The sequence below is a fragment of the Lichenostomus cassidix genome, chromosome 9 (assembly GCF_008360975.1).
Source record: "Lichenostomus cassidix isolate B80296 chromosome 9, HeHo_3.0, whole genome shotgun sequence".
Lineage (NCBI taxonomy): Eukaryota > Metazoa > Chordata > Aves > Passeriformes > Meliphagidae > Lichenostomus > Lichenostomus cassidix.
In genome coordinates, this window is record NC_139490.1 from 19,512,777 (window position 1) to 19,533,078 (window position 20,302).

The window sequence follows — 20,302 nt, forward strand, 5'->3', positions numbered from 1 at the left end:
GTATTGTATTCCCATAAATATAGATGGTCCCAGCACACTGGAATGCTCTCCCCACCAGATTGTTCCCCAGCAGTGAGGGCTGTGGGTGAGCCCCTCACTGCACTCTGGTTTCAGATACCAGCAGGGAGGTGTTGCACACCCTGCCTACACCGAGCCTTCCAGCCAGACCATCCATGCAGGCAGGGGAGCTGGACTGGAGGGCTCTGCAGACTGGTTTACCTCTCCAATCCCAGTTTGGAAAGGGCTGCCTGTGCTCAGAACCTCAGCAGGTTCTAGCTGCACCTGGAATTTCTGATTTCTGAGGTTGGAATGTGCAGTCACTCAGATCAGGTTGTTCCCATGTGGAGCACAATCTGTACAGGGAAGTCTTCGTTGATGCCTGTTTTTCTCACAGGTGTGATGTACATGTATTATTTTTGGCCTCTCAAAGCAGGTTTGGTGGTCAGCCATGCCAAAATTACATGTGAAATGAGGTATTTCAAAGGGACCAACGTTTCTCCTCCCCTGGCCTGCTTGTGCTGTGTCTCCTCCAGAGACACTTCACCTCCTTCTTTGCAAGTCTGTTCCTCTAACACAGATTTGATACCACCCAGAAAGGTGTGTTTCACCCACAGGCTGTGTTGTAGGCAGATGGGCAGTCATGGCTCTGGTAAAGGGGTTGGTTGTGCAGACTTTGGATCCAGATCAGAATCCCAAATTCCCCTTGACTGGAGGAAGGGTGGTATGCCAAAACTCAACTCTGAAAACATTTTTTTTCTCTCTATGAATAGGCACTGCTACTCATTGCAGGGTGAGCTGAGAAAAGCTGGCAATCCCTGGGCAGATGAGGTGAGATGTGCTCATGTCTGGGGTCGGGTTTGCAATGGAGGGAGCACAAGGTGTGGCAAAATTCCTGGAGAAAATGGTCCCCAGTAATCCAAATAGGAGTTCCTGCATGCTGCAGGAATCAAAGCAACCCCAAGTGCAGGTGGGAGCCTGGGCTGGCCCCTGTGCCACGGCCAGACTCCACATGCCTCTGCTTTTGTTACTCATGCCTTAATCTTTTTATTCCCTTGGGGGAACTCATAAAAGTAATTGTAAATCTTTGGCAAGGTGTTGGGAGGAGAGGGGAAGCGTGGGGGAGATCTCTGCCCTGGCTGCTCTGTCGATGCTGCAGCTGCCCCAGGCTGAGCTCGCCCCTTCCCAGGGGCACCCTTGCAGGAACTCACCCTTCTCCTTCTTTGCTGTGTCAGAACCTCCCCTGGAGAGAGTGGGATCATGGAAACACAAGCCAGTCCCTCACCACTTGCAGTGTCCTCACCCCTGGACTGCCCAGGTGGAGGGGCACCTCTGAAGAGATGCTGCTGCAGAGACCAGCAAGGGACCCAGGGACAGGACCTTCTGGAGAGCATCTCCTGCACTGTGAGGCTGCACCATCCCTTGGAAAATGAGATTAGGGCAAATATTTTTTTCTATCCCCCAGACAAGAGCACTGAGCTGCCGGGTATTTGATATGTCGGCGTGATTGGTCTCTGCCCGCCGCAGCAATGGGCAGCTAAGCCAGGGCGCTTAGCATCAGGAAATCCCTCACAGCACAGCAGCCTTTGAAGGCAAATGTGACCCTTTGATTGGCAGCCCTACATCTGACTGGACTTAAAATAGGAACCTCAGCATCAGCTTTCTGAAATTCAGCTCTCCTCAAGCTTCACTTTTTTGGCCCTGCCTAATTCTGATTTCAACATACAGGCATTATAATTAGCCAATTTGCAAATGAAAACCATTTATGAAAAAGCAAAATAAGGCTGTGCCATGGAGTGACAGCTCTGTGCTCACTCTGTTAAATCTTTCCCTGGGCTATCCAAGATGGGTTGCTGTGTTAGGTGGGCTCTTACTCTCATCAAACATGATTCTTACGGTTTGGTATTGTAGCAGGTATTTCAAGCAGTGGTGCAAATGGAAAATTCCTTTTTTCTATCCTGGCTGTTAGACACCAAACACTCCTGCCCAGGTGTATCCCACAGCTCAGGTTTCATACATCAGTCTCAGAGAAATGGTGGGTGAAGCCTCATGCTAAGAACTCTCCTCTGCCTTCATTTTCAGCTGCCTACAGTATTTTTGGTTGCTTACCCCAGCAAAAGCACAGTGAAATCCACATATAGTTTATCCCAGAGATGGGAGTTTTTCACCAGTCATTAAACAGACCTTTTTGCTTGCTTTGCACAGGACCTCAAATCAAACACCTCACACTGTCACAGCTGCTCAGTGCAGGACATTGATGGAAAAGATTTGTTTCTTTGTTTGATTTAAATTATGCTGCTTCACTGCAAAATCCCTTCCAGTTATACCAGTATAAAAGCACTGGGTAAACAAAGCTGATTTTGCTTGTCTGATGTGTTGATTCCACCAGTGGATTTTGCTGTGGTGGGGAGTTTTGCCAGTATAGCTGCACCAGCAGGACTGGTTAAGGGCAGGTGACAGGAGCTGGATGTGTATCAATTGATTGGCAGCCAATGCACTGCATCTCCTGTTCAGTCACTGCTGCCTCAGGAATATGCTGGGTGAGGGTGTTTGCTCCCTAATTCAGTGTGCTCTGAGCAAGGCATGGCTGATCCCTGCTCATATCCAGAAGCAGGGATGTGTGGTGTGTTTCCCATCATGGGGAGCAGAGCATGTCAGGGTAGTGTCGCATGTGTGTGTGGGTCTGTTCTCACCCCACTCTGAGGTTGGGGGTTTTCCTCCAGAGCACCCCGCAGTCAGATATTTCAGCACTCAAAGCCTGAGCTGTCTGTAAAACTCAGGGCCCCAGGCAGGCAGGGAGCCCTCAGCCAGAGCTGTGCCCTGGACTCTCGCTGTGCCCTGGAGGTCTGAATGGGCTGGCTGCAGGAAAACCTTCTGCCTGAGCATTTCTGCCACCTTGACTTGCATTCAAACACTTTAGAGTCATCTGCTGGGGAGCTGCCAGTTGCAGGCTGCTGCTCTTTGGGTCTGGGTCATGCACAGACATGCAGGGGAAAGAATTCCTCCCCTCGCCTCCTTATCTCCCCAGGAAGAATGCAGCGTCTCCCTCATCCAGTATACACACACTGTGCTGTCTCTAGGAATAACCTTTTGAAATTACTTTTTCGGAGCTGGGGAAAGGGGGATTCTAGAGAGGAGCTGATGGTTTTGAGGGTGCTGGAGAAAGAGGGGAGCATGGAAATAATTAGCATTTTTATCCTTCTTTTTCCTGAAAATTGGGGTTTTCTTGCTCTCACACCTCTGAAATGTTCCTTCAAAAAAAGGAGGCCCCTTTTCCACAGCAAACAGGCTGTATGATCTCAGAAGCCATTTTGCCCTGCTTGTGAGTGCAGTAACTCTGTGGAAGCCCAAGATTAAGTTGCCCTGTCTCCCCCCTGTGCCAGGCTACCTGCTCCTGCACTGTGTCCAAGGGGCACACCAAGAGCTGAGCTGAGCTCTGATCCTTCACAAGACCTGACAATCAGAATTCACCAAAAAATGGCCCAGTAGGACTCCAATGACGGTGTGTACCAGGCAGTTTGCTGCTTACCTTATGCACTTGACTTCCCTGTCTGTGGTTGTTTGTCTCTGTTCTACAGCCGTGGGTTTCACTGCTGCTTTGGGCTAGTTCTGCCCTTGGTGGTGTTGACTTTATTGTGGAAAAATGTAGGGAGGCTCTTGGAGAAGCAATTATTTTGTGTACTGGCTTTAGGCTCCTCATGTTTTGCTGCCTCTTTATCTTTCTGTTTCCCAAGAAGTCTTACAGATATTTCTTTATGTGTATGTTTGTATGCATGCACACCCATGTGTAGATATACATACATATATATATATATATATATATATACACATGCACATAAATGGAAACATATATGGTGGACCGAAGAAATTGTTGTTGAATTACTGCAGTGTCCCTTAAAATGAGTATGTATTGCCTTCATGTATCTATTGAGAGGGAGTTTCACGTATATTTGAAGGAATTTTAACAGATGGCAGCAGTGTAGCAGTGGTGAGCACAGAGTCACCAGGTCAGCCTGGCACCACACACCACTGCAGGTGCCTGGGACTCAGTTAGTCACGGATATTTCATGGCTCTGAGGCAGCCAGACTCTACTCTCCTCAGTCTTTTACCTCCCTGTGAAGAGGTGACAAGGTTGAAAAGAGTATTGTTGAAGCTAGGAAAGACATCTGGGACAAGGACATCTTGCCTTTGAGGAGGTGGATATTGTCCACCCAGCTGTGGAAGGACCTTTGGGTGGGAATGGCAGAGACACACTGGTGCTGGAGTGAACCTGCTCTTGCTCTAAAACACCCAGCTTGTGTACCTGCTGTCCTGGTTATTCATTTTACTTTCAGTATTCCCTCTTTGACTGATGAAAGCCACTAAAACCAGCATTTCCCATGGAAATGGAGAATTCTGTCCCCCCTGGCACAGCTGGTCCATCTGAGGGTAGCCTGCTGGCCCATGTTGGCTCATGGGTGTTTCCCTGATGCCTCCCTCAAGCTGCCCCTCCTGTCTCAGGCCCCCCCCCGAGCACCCTGCAGAGGTGTGTGGTGTGGAGCACAAGCCCTGATGGCAATGGGACCTGGCCAGCTGATGACAGCTGGGCACTACCCAAAAGCATCTCAGGACTGTTTGCCCAGTGGCCCTTCGTGTGGAGGGAGGGGTGTGCCCCGGGCAGGCGGATCCCTTCCCGCTCAGACTTGCTTCCCCATCCCCAGGAATACCGTGGGCTGGCTCCCCACACACAGCTGGAGCAGTGCCCACCCCGGGTTCAGGGCAGGAGAGCTGTCTGCATGCTGGGCGAGGCCCCTCTGATGTGCATGCCAGGAGCTGGATACAGACACAGACAGCTGGATGAAAGGTGAAAGGTGTGTAAAATCCCCCCCGAGGGGCTAGGTTTGAAGCTGTGAAACCAAAAGCTTATGGAAACACTTAAGGCTCCATCTGGGGTAGCCATATTTCCCTCCAAAACCAGTGGGAGTCAAAAGATCATAGGCTCTAACTCTACTGGTGTTTCATTTTGGAGCAGTCGTGTGGTTTTGAAGCAAATTTCCTAATTGTCCTCACTCTCTGCGCACTCTCTGGGTTGGCAGTACATTTTTTTGCATATAAACTGGGTTTATTTTGGTGGAAACGAGATCAGAAGTTCTGCCTGAACTTGCACCAGATGTTCTGCAGCTGTGGAGGAGGATGTGGTGGATGAAAGAAGCAGCTGGTTCTCTGGGCGGCTGTGAATGACATGCACGTCCAGGGATTTGGTCCAGGAGATGAAGCCTAGCTGGCAGTAACATCCTCGAGCAGCATACATGGTAGGTGTAGGAGCCTCAAAACCAACTGCTTCACCAACTGATCTCCTCTATCACACACAATCATTTCCTGATGTAGGCACTGCCCTTGAGCTCATGTGACCTTGAGCCCTTGGTGAGTAGAGGCCTCAAGTGGGTGTTGAAGCTTAGCTCTCCAGGCACCACAGGTCACCTCGCTTGTGTCCCACACCTACAGCTGCAGCGTGGCCTGTGCTGAAGTGTCTGCAGGCTTTGCTCTGCTGGGGAAAGGGTTGAGTTTCCCCTCTTTGTGGTAGGGTCAGCATGGGCCATCAGGAGAACGCTGGCTGCTGTTTTACCCAGTAGGTGTTTGAGAGAATGGCCAGAATGGTTATCTTCCCCCACTTCTGGCTGAAACCTCCATCAGGACAGATGCTGGGTATTCCCTGGGGTTCCTGTGATCTGGAAGGTAATTGCAGCCATCCTGGAACACCTTGGGAAGGCCCCTGCTGCCTTCTGCAGCTGAAAAAGCACCTCTGCTGGAGAAGATCAGGGTGTGGGAGGCAATGGGCTGGCAGTTTGCTGGGAGGTGCAGAGTGGCAGTCACCTCACTGCCGGCAGTACTGCTGGCTGCTGTGCCCTGGCTGTGCTGCAGCTGGGATCAGCACCCTGAGCAGGAGATGCACTGGGCAGGGAATACCCCCAGCAGCACCTCCAAGCTCACCACCTTCAGGCTCTGTCCTTCAGCTACCACTGACCTGGGTACAGCAGCAGAACTTTGAGCAGTGCTCAGAGCAGGGCCAGTTTCCCTGCAGCTGTTGGAGGAACAGCTGGAACAGAAAACATCCCTTTTCAGGCTCAATGCCAAAGTTTCCCGCTCCTTCTTGTCACGCTGGGGTATCACCTCAACCCACACGCTTCCTGAATGAATCACTGGTGCCTGGAGTGGCCAGGCACCACCCCTAGCAGGAAGGGACAGAGCCTGCTACTCTGATAGGGACATCACCTCCCAGCCGTTGATAAGGGGCCAGGATGGGTAAAAGCTTCTCATGAAGGCAACAGAGGGTCACTCCTCAATACAAAGGCATTTCCCAGCCACAAACTAACCTTCCCAAGCACAGCTTCATGCTTTCATGTTACGTTTGTGTTCACTGTTGGAGATTAACCAATGCCTGATCTGGGGGGCACATGCCCCTCCTTGGTGGGGTGAGTTCAGGCAGGGCTGGTGCTGTGCTAGCCAGGCAGTTTGGGTCAGGCAGGAAGACCTGGGTTGACAGTACCATTGCCAACACAAGGACAGAATGGTAGGAGAGTGGTTGGATGTCCCATGCCGGGTGGGGAATGGGACCTGGAGAAGGCTGAGAGCAGTGGGGAGGCTGGGCCAGGCACTGCCTGCCCTGGGGGAAAGACTCCAGTGGTAGCAAGGGATTGTTTGCACAGAGGGACATGGAAGAGGCAAGTGCTGGAGCTGGGCAGGCGGTGGAGAAGTGATTCATGTGACGGTTGGAGAGGTGTTTTTCAAGTGCTGCCTCATCTCTTTAATCTGTGTAATCCCTGGCATCTTGCTGGTGCTTTCCACCTAGAGATCGCAAAGATACATACAATTGTCACCCCCAAGCAGGAGACAGGAAAAATTCAGGGGCAGAGCAGGTGGAGGGGAGAGTTAGGATTAAAACAAGCCCAGGTGTCCTGTGGGGCCATGCTTAGCAGCTGCCCCACTCTGTGCTGCTGTAACTGCATCTGCTCTGAGGAACCACAGGGCTGCTGACACCGAGTCCAAGGCTGTGGCTGAGGTAAACTGCAGGTAAGCTCAGGGCTTTCCTCTGGTGTGTTGGCTCTGTGTTGGAAAGTGCTCCCTGCTCGTGGATTCTTATGGTCAAGGCAGGACAAAGCCCTGGACTTCTGCAGAGGTTTTCTAATAGGTGTGTTCTTGAGGGCAGTGCCAAACCATGGGAAACACCAGGAGCCATTGGTCTCCTTTTGCCCAGAGGATTTTGACAGCAACATGTGTGGTTTGGAGAACCTGTCTGTCCAGGTATTGCTTTTGTTGTGTTCAATGACTGGACTGCTCTTCTATCACACCAATCAAAATGATATCTCAGCAGTTTTTGGAATACATGAGGTGATGTGATTGCTATCCCATGTGGATTGCTTGTTCTCACAGCCTCTCCACTGGGAAGGGTACATATTTTAAAGTGCTTTGCTTTGTACTTTAATACCCACATAGGCTAATGAGGGAAAGCTAATGAGGATAGAGCAGGGGAAGGGCAGGGGGCAGAGAGGTTTGAGGTTCTGTGGTTGCTCCTGAGTGGTTTCTTTGCACAGTCCCAGAGGGACCCAGGAAAGTCCCAGCTCCTACATGGGAATGCTCTGCCCTTGTTTTTGGAGCTGCTGTGTCCCAAGGAGCTCAGCCATTGCTCCCCTGCCTCGCGTCACCATCCTGCCTAACATTTGCTCTTCTCAGCTGTGTCAAAAAGGAACATCTTGAGCAGTGGGAGATGGTGCAAACATGGGAAGGTGTTTCTGGGGCTGCCAGTTAGGCACTTTCAGGTTAAGGCAATCTGAGTGAGAAGCTGTCCTGCAGCAGACTCCTGCTGCTGTCAAGGAGAGGGAGCCCAGGCAAGGAGAGAGGCAGAGGAGGGGGTTTGGGGGAGCTTCCAGTGAAAGGAAGGACCAGCTTAGGAGTGGTTCTTCATGCTTCCTCTTACCCCAGTAAATCATTCTTTGCCGAGCAGGTTTCCAGTAGACACTAAGCTTCTGCACTGCCATTTCCCTTGGCCTCCTTGGGAAAGGACCCTGGAGAGGAGGCATCATTCCTGTTTCTCCTCAATGGCATTTGCTGTTTTGCAGAGCAGAATGGACAGTCCTCCAGCCCTGAAGAAGAGCCCTTTGAGCTGTTTCTAGAGGACCCAATCTTTTTGTGGCAGATGTGGCATTGATTGAAGAAGTCCATTTGCTTGGTGGTGTTAACCGTGGAAAACTTGATGGAAATGTTCTAGCATGCTTTTTAATTCCAAATATGTAGTAGGATTTATGCAATTTATGCTACCTAATGCAGGAACCATAGGAAAGTCTCAGAGCAAAGCATTCCCAGGCTCTGGTAGGTCTGTGGTGGTTCCTCAAGCTGTGTTCTCACCAGGACTTTGACTTATAGATGAAATATCTCAGCAGTGCAGGACAGATCCAGGGCTGGCTTCAGCTTCTGCTGTGTTATTCATGAGTATGTGAAAGCTCTGAAAAATATGACAGACTTAGGGTTAGGTCCTCAACACAAGATTACTTCTTGTGAGATGAAATGTGAGCATGTCCCTCTTACGACAGGAATGCATACACTGGAATCTGTGGGATAACAGCAAATGTAACAGGAAAGTGAAGCCTTTGGTGTTCTGCTGCTGGTGGTGGGTTTGTTTTCACTTTCCTCCCAAGAGGAACACTTCTGCCAGTGATCTGCAAGCACTCACAGTCATGGCAGTGTGGTTCAAATCAGTTTGAAAACATTTTGCCCCAGAACTGCTTTTGCATGGGGTTTTGCAAGGCTGCTTGCTTGGGAGTGCAGAAGATCAGGAGCTCCTCCATGCCCTCTGGAGAGGTCACACTGGAAGCACAGAGTCTCCTTTTTGCCAAAGTGAGCACTCAACAAAGAGGTCAACTGAAAATTTGGCTCATGTTGCTTTTTAAAGGGCTGAGCACAGCACTCTGGTAGTGATAGTGATGTGCAGAGGCTCAGCACCACTGGTAAATCATGACAGCATTTTGGCCTTGTTACTGAGGGTAGCTGTGGGACCCTCAGGGTGGGAGGAGGAGTAAGGAAAAAGGTAGGGATGCTCAGAGGCCCCAAGGGTTGTGTGTGTCTGGGAGAAGCCAGCATGGCAGGACCCCAGTTTCTCTTACATACTGATGAAGCTCTGTATGTTCCTAGGGAGAAAGGATTTGGTCCTGTTTTCTGAGAAATAAGAGAGGGTTTTCTTCTTGGTTTCCATGAGAGCAGGTCTGGGGGTGAAGTTTGTATAAAGGGAACTGCTATGCATGTGGGTATTTTGTATACCAGGGCTTATATTGCTGTGAAAATCAGTAATTGCTTGGTGTTGAAGGCATATGAGGGTCCTGAGCCTCGGGTCCAGCCTTCCCCACATCCCTGTGCCCACAGCAATTGACCTCTGCTCTGTAATGCTCCATTCACAAATACCCATCTGGAACAGCACTTTGGCAGGGGACAAACAGAGCCCAGATCTGCTGCTGTCCCAGTCCTGCATGTGCTGGGGAGATGTGATGCACCTTGTGACTGCTTCCAGCAAACAGGTCTGTCTGGCCATGCCTGAGCCCAGGAATCTGGTCTGGGTGCTTGTGTTGGCTGTTTTCAGGCTGCATGTGAGGTGCAGCCTCCCCTCTGTCTGTGCCTCCAAACCCTGTCTGTGCCTCGGGAATGCAGTCCCAGCTGGGAGCAGAGGTGCAGCCTGGAAGGTGCTCACCTGGGTGCTGGGGGATCAGTCCTGGGGCTCTGCTGGGGCACCTCTGGCAGTCCAGAGCCACAGGTACTGGTGCCTGCTGCAGATGTGAGAGCAGCATCTGTCTGGGCTCTGCTGCTGTGGGCAGAGCCTGTGTGAAGGGCAGCTTCAATCACCAGCTTACAGGGACTGTGCTCTCCACTCTGCACTGGCCAGCTGGCTGGGGAAGCTGCTCTGCTCCTTTTCCTGGGGAGAAGATGGTAGCAGCTGGCAATGCATTTTGGGGTTGTCAGTGGAGAGGTGCTTATATTGAAGAGTGAAGTATTACTGCTCTTGTACAGTCCTGGCTTTGGTAAAACCAGATGGGATTGAAGTAAATATGAAGTTCCTTTGTCAAACATAATTAGAAGCTGAAATTCATGTATTTGAAGTGCTATGAGTAATCCTCTGCCTTTCTGAAGAAACATTTTTTATTTAACTGAAAACTAGTGACTTGCAATGGATTCCTGCAGTGCTGGTTGGATATGTGACAAGGAGTTCATATAAAAAGTCACCCTTGGTTTGAGATGAAGGCAATGAAAAATGAAGGTCTTGTACTAAAACTGTTAGTGGAGATTGTTGGCCAAGTATTGCAGTCTCACTTTTCTATTTTTAAAACTCTCTCAAGAGCTGTGATGTGACCCTTCCTTCCACACCCACAATAGAAAAAAAAGCCCTTACTGATTAGAAACAGGAAATAATAAAACTCACTAACCACAAAGTATTCTCAAAGGCACAAAATAAACAAGCAGAGATAGTGGGAAATAGATATTTCCCACTGATCTCTTTTCAGCACAGTAACCATAGCTAATAATTATAGTCACTGGGGATTTACAGCTTTTAGGGGGAATGTATGTTTTTAAGTTGATGCTGTCAAACTGAAGTAAAATATTTTCATCACAGTCTCTCCCAGCATAACAATAAGATGGCTATGAGTGTCATGAGATGCATTACTGACACCATCTAGAAGTAACACTTCAGGCCTGATCTGGAGTAGGGAGCTGCTCTCCTTGCTGGTCCCACTGGTGTGCAATGGAGATTCCTCTGGTGGGTGCAGCTGTGGGAGCTCGTATGGGGTGGGTTTTTTTATCTCAACTCAGCAGTATGTGTGATAGTAAACTGGGAAGGTCTTGGATGTCTTTTCTCTCCCAGGATTTTGCAGTTTTCTTTGCCTGGTTGTTTTCTCTACCCCCGAGTATTCCGTGTGCTTTGCTGCCGTGGTTTGCTTAGGGTGACCCCAACTCCCCCCTCCTCTGGATCTCTGCAGTGGGATGATGATGATGATGATGATGATGATGATGATGATGATGATGATGATGTGTATTTTCCACACTGGTGATCACTCCAAAGGATCCCACCAGTAAAGGGAGAAGTCTTAATTTTCAGGCAGAGGGTGGAAACAGATGTTGAGGTAAGATGGGTACGATTCTGTGTCTTTACCTGACACCTGACCCCACGGCTGCAGAAACCTGCCTTGCCTCCCCGCAGCTCTGTGTGGGCCACTTGTTCCTCCTACCACCCTTATGCCACTGCTCCTAATGGCTCTTCGAGAGGGCTGGATGAAAGGGAAAGCCTCACAGAAAAGGATGCTAAACCCGGAGGTGCTGCTTTTCACTCCTTCGGCACCTCATCAAATGGATCTCGCTGCATAATGACCCCTCTGAACTGCGGGGCCATTCATTAGTATGCGCGGTGTTTGTTTAAGAGCTCCCTGCTCTTTTATTTCTGCTGTGAGGAACTTTTAACTGCCTTTGAGATGGAAAACGGCGACCAAATGTTGCCAGCAAGCGAACAGATTTGTCCCCATCTCCTTGGTCCAATTTGCAGCAATTTTACCTTCTGCCCTTCAGATGATCTTTGTGATTCACTTATAAGCAACAGCTAAAGCATAGGTCCAGGCTGATAAACCCAACTCCCTATTTCTTTCCTATCTTTTTAAGTGTTCCTGTGGTCCAGGCCATGCTGTGTGTGTGGTGCACACTGCTTTCCTGCAAAGTAACAGCGCCAAACCCAAACCAGCTCTTTCAGCTGCACTGAGGAAAAACTGTTTGTGAAAGCAGAAAACAAAAGCAGATGCTCAAACACTGTTTATTCAGAGCACATGCGACAAGGCTGGGAGAAATGTCAGTCATTATCTTCAGAAGGTTTATTTAGAACTTTCAGTTATGGAAACAAACAAAAAAATCCCTAAATATAACTATATGTAACAGATATATATATATTTATTTATATATACACACACACATGGACTCAGAAGTTTAAGAGCAACGTCAGGATGTCTGGGTGGCTGGGAACAGCACAGCCAGAGTGAGCAACCCAGAGGGCATTTCTGAACAGCCTAAAAAGTCCAAACCAAGTCTCTGCTTTTCTCTTTCTCTCTCTCTCTTTTTTTTTTTTTTTTTTTTTCCTCCTTAATCAGTGCAGCATTATTACACGACTCAAGAGTGGAATATCCTACCCTGCACAGGGATAATAATAAAAATAAAAAGCAGAAGAGATCAGTTGCTTACTCTTTTATCCAACAGAGGGATCTCAATGGCTTATGCAAGATCTGAGAGGTAAATTTGGTGCCAGAGAGGGTCATTGCTTGTTGTCTTGTATTTTTATTAATAGAAAGTTAATTATTTTAGAATGTAAGACAAGGAAACTATATAATTAATATACACGAAAGAGCATGAGAGGATTCTATACAATAACTTAGATGTATTAAATAAATAAAAAATAATAGCAGCCTTCTACAATGCAGGCTACACATAGGTTTACTTCGGCTTGAAGTACCCTGGTCTTTAGTACACCTACAGGAACAGACTTGTTCCACAAGTGTTTTAAAGAAACATATCTATAAGATACATACGTAAGAGTGTCTAAGGTTAGGACAAAAATTGAAAACACACTTTACCACGGTCTCCACATATCTAATGACCCCATTCTAGGGTTGTTATGGGAAAAATTTGGCTGCAGAACCTGTCTGGGAGGTGCAGCATCAACCTGGTTGAAAACCGACAGCGAGGGCAGCTGGAAGGAGTTTTTGGCAGCTTGCTTGTTCTCCGCAGGGTAGAGGCGCTCCTGTGCCGGGTTTGTACCTCGAGTGCTCCCCTTAGGGCTCAGGGGACTTTTTTGTGTCACGAGAGGCTGCTGAGATGGGCTCAAAGACCTCAGTGCTGCTTTGCAGGTGTCTTCACCAGACCTGGGCAAGGATTTCAGCAGGTGGTTCAAGAGGCGTGCCCCGAGGGTCTTGTCCATCCACTCGCAGGTGAGCAGGAGGTTGTGCACCTCGTGCATGCACTGGATGTACCCCGTGCTGTACCTCTGCTGGGCCTCCAGACCCACTTTGGAGTCAGCTGCGTTGGGGAGGAGACAAAAGGGCAGTTGGTGAGAGCTGACCAGGGTGTTCCTGCTGGGGGCTTCCCGGGGGGTCACTGCTGGAGCCACTAGGTTTTACGAGAGGATGCTTCATTTGAGAGGAAAAGGTGAGCAGGGTGGGAGACCTGCCCTGCTGCCTGCCGCCAGGGCAAAACTACGCCAAAGAGCAGAAATCTGCTCTGGAAGGAGAAAACACCTTCCGTGGATTAACCAGTGCCCAGCTCCATCTCCCCATCTAGTGGAGAAAGCCAAACCCCAGCAGCAGCCTGGCCCTGCTTTGAAAGATGCGTGTGCCAGGCTGCCAGTGGATCAAACCTGCTAGCACAGGGTAAGGGACTGGGCACAGGAAAGGGCACAGTGTAAGGGAGCAGGCACTCACCCATCATCTTGCTGCTCTGGATGTTCTGGAGGTGCTTCACTGTCATTTCCAGGATGTCTGCTTTTTCCAGTTTAGACTGCTGATAAGGAAAGAGCACAGCAGTTACAGGCAAAGAAGGGTTTGTACCATGCTTGGTTTCTCCAAAGATGAGGCATTTCCCCTGCCCCCCACCAAATCCAATTTCCCACCAGCAAAAGGACAGAAAGCAGCATAAAATGAGCACTTACATCCAGGTGAAATGCACCCACAACAGTCTCCTTCAGCTGGTCTAAGCAATTATTAATCCTTTCCCTTCGCTTGCGCTCAATGAGGGGTTTCCTTAGCTGGCAAAGAAAATGAGCAGGAAAAATTGCAGTTGATGTTTTTATTTCCTCTCCCCTCTAGTTCAGCAAGGCCAGAGACCCCCCCTCCCCTGTGTGAAGCCAGCACGGGGTGACACAGCGCTCAGCAGGGACAAGGTGTGCATGCAGTGTGTGCCAGCTCCAGCCACGGCCTGTCCCCGAGAGAGCATCACCTCTCCATCCTCCCCCTTCCACTCCTTTTAAACAGAGTTCACCCATCAAATCAAAGAGAAGTCATAGAAAGGAAGCAGAAAAACACCCGCATGAGTTAAATTCAGAGGAAACATCTTTCTAAATGAGGAAAAGCGCTGTCCCCTTTCAGTGTCCTGGAAGCACCCCTCATTCCCGTGCCTGGTGCAGCAGTGCAGGGGACACCTACCTTCCTCTCCTCCTTGCTGCTGGCGACCTTGTGCGTGCCGGTGGTGGCCGCGGCCGTCATCCTCACGCAGGCAGCCGGCCCGGCTCCGGCAGGACGCGATGGCAAGGAGGAGGCAGCGGCTCGCTCCCTCTCCAGATGGGCTCTTTGCTGCTCCGCTGCTCCTCGGCTCTATTTATAACCCCGAATTAGCATGTGAAAGGCAACTTTCCTTGGCGGGACTTCTTTTCCCACACGAGGGGTCGAGCCCGGAGGTTTGTGGCCATCAATCAAAGCTGACAGGTCACTGCTTCTTTTCAATGACCACGCCAGCCCCCCCAAACGGCGACAGATGTCCAGCCTCCGACGCTGGGCTTTGGAGGGATCTTTTGTTAGGGAAGAAGGGAAGGAAAACGGCGCGCTCTGAGCAGCTTGCACGGCTCCTCGTTCAATTTGCACAGATTCCCAGGGGGGAAACAATAGCCGGGAAGCGGTTGAGTTACACCTGGGAAAATGCCTTCATCTTCTCCTCTATCTCCTTGAAGCGATGTCTGTTTTTACCTGCTAACCTGACCCCAGCCATTTCACATCTTTGAAACAGCTTCTTAATTTAATAATAGAGTACTTCAGCTAGGAGTTCCTGCTCCCAGGGATTATTATTACAAGGAAATGATGATCGATTAAAAACTGTTGACAGCAGATACCCGTAGGAAGGTTGTTTCCATCACAGAAATCCTCTAGGGAAAACATGGGAACTTTATTTACCTCCTGGGAACCTGAATTATCTGTTGCACCTGGGTGGATGTAGGAAATATGTAACTCTTCTAGTTTTTGGCTGCTCTGTAGAATTTGATATTACATTTACAGGGTATTGAAGATGCAAACGAGCCTAGAGATGAGTTAGTCCTGTGAGAGCTTTACCTCTTTGGTTTTTCCCCCCATGCTGTGAGGCTTGGGTGGCTTTGTGAAGAAGGGGGTTTGTTTGCTCCTCTGGAATGCTGGTGCAGAAGAGGGGCTTTGAGGAGCCTTGGTGTGGGGTGAGAACACACTTTTATACTTCCTCACTTCTGTTTGGTTTGGGGGAGAGTATGAAGGCGTTTTTCATGACCTTGCATTTGCTTTCTGACGGTTGCTTTGCTAATGAGCAGGATTTGGCAGCGTCCTGTTGAGCCCACAGGTGAAGCCCTTTGGATTGGTGTTGAATGTGTCACCTTATTGAAATGGAGAGGAAGCAGCTGCAGTGGTTCAGAAGCACTGCAAGCCCTCCCGACCTGCGGGTGGGATTTCCCAGCTCCTGGGGTAGTGCTGTGGCTGCACAGCCCTTTGTCCCTGCAGGCCTGGGTGGGGATGTACCCCAGTGATAACAGAGAGGACATCACGTTGTCCCTTGCTCAAGCGCCGTGTGGGTGGGTGTGTGTTTGCTTGTGTGTCAATGCAAACATACCTGCAGCACGTCTGCATGCCCTGCTGCCTGGGCTCATCACCAAAACATGTCCCCAGTCATGGAATCTGGCAGGCAGAGGCTGTTTGTCAGTCACATGCAGAGCTGGGGTGCAGTTACTTGGTTTTATAAGTGCCCTACTTGGCAAGGGCCTGGGATGAGCTGGTGTGGCTGTTGTGCTGGGAGAGGATGGTTGGGAGGGGAAGGCTTATGACTTGTGCTTTGTGGCAGGTAAAGGGAGCAGGGATGGGATTCCTATCTCAGGTGTGTTGTCTTCAGAGACAGCAAAAGGAGATCTCACCACCCCATGCAGGAGCCCCTCACATCAGCCAGCCCCAGCTGCTCACCAGTGAACACTCCCTTGGTTTTCCAAGCTATTTCCAGTCCACCCAGGAAGTGGATTGTTCCTGGTATTAATCCAAGGCGTAGCTGAAGCATCCATATTGCCACATGACTGCAGCAGCCTGGCGTGGAGGAGGCAGTGGGTGGGCTGGGGCAGGGGGCACAGAGCACACCTCTGGCTCTGGGCAGTTTGCTGGACGTGCCTGCCCATCTCCATCCTCCAGCACCTTGTGCAGAAAGCAGCACCTTCCCAAGGTGCTCAGGGCAGCAGGGGGAAGCTGGAGATCACCTTAGCTCCTGGCCCAACTGAGCACGGCAGAGGTGACAGCAAATTCAGAATTACCTACAAGCTCTGAAAAGCGTGTCCTGTGCCCGGTGGCACTGCTGTGGGGTGTGCTGTGTGCCCCCACGTTAGTGGCCCTGGCCAGCCCCCAGCACCACCAGGAAAGATCTCTCAGGTGTCTGTAGTGGCAGCACCTCCTTCCTCACTCTCTCTCCCCTCCTTAGCCTTCACTCACTGCTTCTGCCTCACCCTCCCTCCTGCCTCCTTTGTCCTGCGAGCTGCCACCGCGCTCCGGGGTGACAGGGCTGTTCCACGGGACCATGAAGCACGGTGGTGGCAAAGCGGTGGGTGCCGGGGGACAGCCGGGTGCGAGGGCAGGCCACGAGCAGCGTGGTGACCCGGGGTGCCCTGCCACAGCCTGTGCCCAGCCCACGCAGGGCATCTGAGCCCCGGCCCGGCAGGGCGAGCTCCTCGGCTTGCCCACGGGCATCTGCTCCGGGGGAGCTCATTTCAAGGTTCATTTGTAAGACAGCACCGCAGTGAAAAAGAAGAGCAGCTTTTGCTGTAAACAGTTATTTTACACCTCTCAGTCACGGCAAAAGCCTTTATTTGGGAGGCGGGGGGTGCGGGCGGGAGAGCTGCCCTGGCTGTGGGGAAGGCTGACATCTGTGCCGGGGATTGTAGGGACGCAACAGCCCAATGCAAATGAGCATTACGGGAGCTTTCTGCAAATTCCCGCTTCCCTTTTGCCTTGCCACTGCCAGGTTTCACTGAAAAGGGGATTCTCCTTTGTAAACAAAGCCTCCCTTTTTTCCTGGGCTTTCCAGGAAAAAAAAAAAAAAGAAAAAGAAAAAAAAAGGAAAGAGAAAGGGTGAGCGCTGCTTAGAGTTTTCTTTTTTTGCTATTTGTCTACATTTCACACCCCGGAGAAAGAAAACAACTTTTAACATCTGTTCCTGCACTTTTTAAGAGGGAAAGAAAGGCTCTTGAAAAGGGGGAAAGTGTGGCAGATGTTGGCAGGTTCCCTCCGACGCAGATGTCTTGCTCCGAAGAAAACTTTCTTTGGGGACTGGCGGCCAGGGCTCCTCTTTGACTCGGGACACGCGACTGCCGGGAGAACGGAGGGACGTGGGAAAGCGCCGCCGAACAAAGGGGCTTATTCAAACAAACCTGAGAGCCGTGAACAATCTAATAACCAGCAGAGAAATGGTCAGCAGCCCCCGGCCCCGCCAGGGAGGGCTCCGGGGCAGCCGGTGGCCACGGGACGAGGGAATTTGACCGCGTCCCCAGGGCTGCGAGCGGAGTGTCCCTTCCTTGCCCTCTGCCTGCTCCCTCCGGGGCATCCAACACGGTGCTTTGGCCAAGGACCATCCTTCTGGAGGTGCTGAGTGGTCTCGGCTGGTCTGCAGCCCTGGCTGCTCCACAGCAGCAGCAGAGGAGGTGGAGAGGAGGTACCTGCTGGGCAGCTGGGCTGGGCTGGGCTGTCCCACACACTGGCCAAGGCAACACGAGAGGGGGAACTGTGCGACAGCAAGGGGTATCTTTGATTAAGCTTTTGATTAGGATCAATTGAAATAGCCTTGTGAAACTGACTTTAGTAGGAGAAAGTATTTATTTTAATGGAAAGCAAAAATTTTGGAAGAACCTTTCATTCGCCTTCTTTCTGGCTGACCAAATAATTTAAAATAAGGTTTTGCCATGAAAGCTGGTAATATTTCAGCTTAGGCACTTCATAGGAAACAGGTGAGAAGCCCAGAGAGAAGGAAGCAGAGCCAAGAGAATTCACACAAAAAGTAATTAATTCCAGTTTGATGTTAAAGCTGAGGGGCTCTGTGATTTTTCCTCTGATTCCTGCAATTTCTGTCCTGCTTCATCTCTGTCCCAGTCCATTTTCTCTGGGCTGGGCAAAGCAGAGCTGCTCCTGCCAGTGAGGCTGCCATGTGCCAGGACTGCTCTTCCCCTTCTCTGCTCAGGGCTGGAGGGAAAAGCTGGGTGAGCTGAGCTGTGTTGCCTTTTGGAGGCCAAGCACTGTGGCTAGGAGCCCAAAACCCTGCTGTGGGTGTCCCCTGTGTTTCTCCTGAGACAGAGCCCTTCCTGCATGGCAGTCAGGAAGCTGAAGGCATCTTAGCTGGATGGAGGAGCTTCACAGTGCAGGAAGGATGCTGCACGTCACCAGAGACCTCTGCACCCGCCCAGGCTGGTCCCTCCTGCAGCTTGGTGATACTGTGGGCACCAGCTCAGAACCTGACAGGGCTAATAAGGAGTCCTGTGCAGCACAGTGGCAGCCCCAAGTCCAACCTAGGCCCTGGCTGGTTAATGAATGGCCTCGTTAACACAGCTCAGCCTTTTGCAGGGATGGATTTGCTGTGGGAGAGTGGGAGGAGAGCTGAGCAGGTGCTCCTGAGCACTGCTCAATCTGCAGTGTGGGTCACAGGAGGACTGCTTGATCCACCCTCCTTCCCAGACTGGGGATCATCCCGGCTGGATTTGTCCCCAGTTAAGAGACTGCTAGCACCTGGTCTGAGGTGTCTCTGCAGGCTGGGGCTGGGACTGTGGGTGCCTGGCCCCAGGAGTGCTGGTGAGCCCTGTCAGAGGGAGGGAGAGGTGTCCTGCTCCAGGGGTCCTGCCCCATCCAGCACCCCCAGCTGTCTGTGCGTTTGCTGGGGCAGCAGCGTTTGTTTTATGTCAGCAGCTCTGCTTTCGGCACGGGCAGCAATGTGGGTTTTGGGAAGTGAGGAGCAAAGCGTGGGCCTGGCAGTGGGCAGGGTAAGGCAGGGCAGTGGCTGCCACCAGCACGGGGAGTGGGCTGGCTCTGATGTACAGCCACGGGGCATCCTCCCCTGTGCTCCCTCCCTCGGGTCGGGCTCCAGGCCCGCCTTGCCGTGAGCAAACACTCGCCAAGGAGAGGCTGTTTTACAGGCGCTTTACTCGCTCTGGATAAAGAGGGTTTTGTCCAGCTTTTTCAGAAGGTCACTTCTGGCTCAAAGTTGAGGTTTTAAAATGAGGAGTAAAGCTCTCCTTCAAAACGTTTGAATCTGAATGTTTCTCAATAGCTGTAAACCCCAAGCAGTCTGTCCTGAAGCCCTGCTTCACCAGGGCTGTTTTGCTGCTGAAATGTTCCAGAGGGGAGGAATGTGAGGAGCAGCAGGATGTGCCAGAGCAGTGACTGGACGCGCCGGGTCCGGAGGGTGCAGGCGGTGCCTGGGCGGGCAGGCTGGCTCCCGGCACACAGGCACCTCAACCGCAGTCTCCTGGGGATTACTCACTGCTGGATGGCCCGGGGGGACCAGGGCTACGTCTCCAGACTGGCCTCAGTGCAGGATGTTGTTCCTGCCGTGTCCCATCTCAGCCCGGTGCAGCAAGGTTTGCAGGAGAGCCACGTGTCCTGCAGTCTGTCCAGGTCAGGATCGTGTTGAAAATAAGTTGGTCAGAAAAGCTAAGGATGATTTCTTGGGGGTGTGGAGAAGAACATTTGCAGGCATCTGCTGTCTTGAGGAGAATGGGCTGAGGGCACAGCCCCGATGAGCAGACACCACCCGTGATGGGATGTGGGTCCAAGAGCACCATCAGAACTTGCAGAGAGGGCAGCTGTGGCTGTGCTGGGGAAGGCTGCCCCAGACACCCTTTGTGCTGGAATCCTTGGGGATGGAGTGACGCTCTCCGCACCAGGTCACCGCTTTTGGCAGAGGGCTGGGAGGTGATGGGTTTGTGGCTGGGTGAGCGCTGAGGGGTGAGCAGGGCAGAGACACAGGGCATCTGGCAGATGAGTTTAATGTCTGTGGTGAGGGGTGGCCTGTCAAAGCCTGTGCAATTCACCCTGGTGTGGGCAGGGCTGGAAGTTCACCTGCTTCTCCTGCTACAGGTGGAGAGGGAGAGGTCATATATGGCATGGGGCAGTGCCACATGAAGTATTTTCATCAAAGAGAAAGTCCAGGTCCAAAAGTAGCACTGGACCTTTGGAAATTCAGTTGATATCTCTAGATCCATCACCTTTACCGAGTGCACCAAACCTCTCTGGCCCCAGCTCAGCTTCCTGGGTACCAGCTGGCTCTACCATCTTTGGGAGTGAA

The 20,302-nt window shown here is 51.2% G+C and overlaps 1 protein-coding gene and 1 long non-coding RNA gene across 4 annotated transcripts in view; one reads left to right on the forward strand and one right to left on the reverse strand.

The window, feature by feature from the left end:
* Positions 1-20,302, forward strand: part of LOC146433410 (uncharacterized) — a 36,990-nt gene that overhangs the window by 13,433 nt on the left and 3,255 nt on the right. The window contains exon 3 of one of the 2 annotated variants that reach the window (XR_014854111.1): positions 771-4,043. The exons of the other annotated variant lie outside the window; for it this stretch is intronic. This is a non-coding gene — a long non-coding RNA (uncharacterized LOC146433410). Of the gene's footprint in view, positions 1-770; positions 4,044-20,302 lie in introns of those variants that run through there. 2 annotated transcript variants of the gene reach the window in all.
* On the reverse strand, positions 11,803-14,860 carry LOC146433411 (transcription factor HES-4-A-like). Of its 2 annotated transcripts, none has more exons than XM_085069723.1 (4): positions 14,191-14,860; positions 13,698-13,793; positions 13,471-13,546; positions 11,803-13,069 (listed from the first exon to the last, which is right to left on the reverse strand). In XM_085069723.1, the coding sequence occupies exons 1-4, from the start codon at positions 14,248-14,250 to the stop codon at positions 12,624-12,626; spliced, it is 678 nt and encodes a 225-aa protein (XP_084925849.1). In that variant the 5' UTR covers positions 14,251-14,860; the 3' UTR covers positions 11,803-12,623. The 2 variants fall into 2 exon arrangements, with proteins under 2 accessions (XP_084925849.1, XP_084925848.1); XM_085069722.1 differs by having other exon boundaries at positions 13,471-13,549.

Excerpts from the sequence above, each read along its gene's own strand:
- LOC146433411 (XM_085069722.1), bottom strand. The coding sequence starts at position 14,250 with ATGACGGCCGCGGCCACCACCGGCACGCACAAGGTCGCCAGCAGCAAG. Across the intron at positions 13,550-13,697 it reads TGGGTGCATTTCACCTGGAT|CAGTCTAAACTGGAAAAAGC; the intron begins GTAAGTGCTCAT and ends TTTCCTTATCAG. Across the intron at positions 13,070-13,470 it reads CCAGAGCAGCAAGATGATGG|CTGACTCCAAAGTGGGTCTG; the intron begins GTGAGTGCCTGC and ends TCCCCAACGCAG.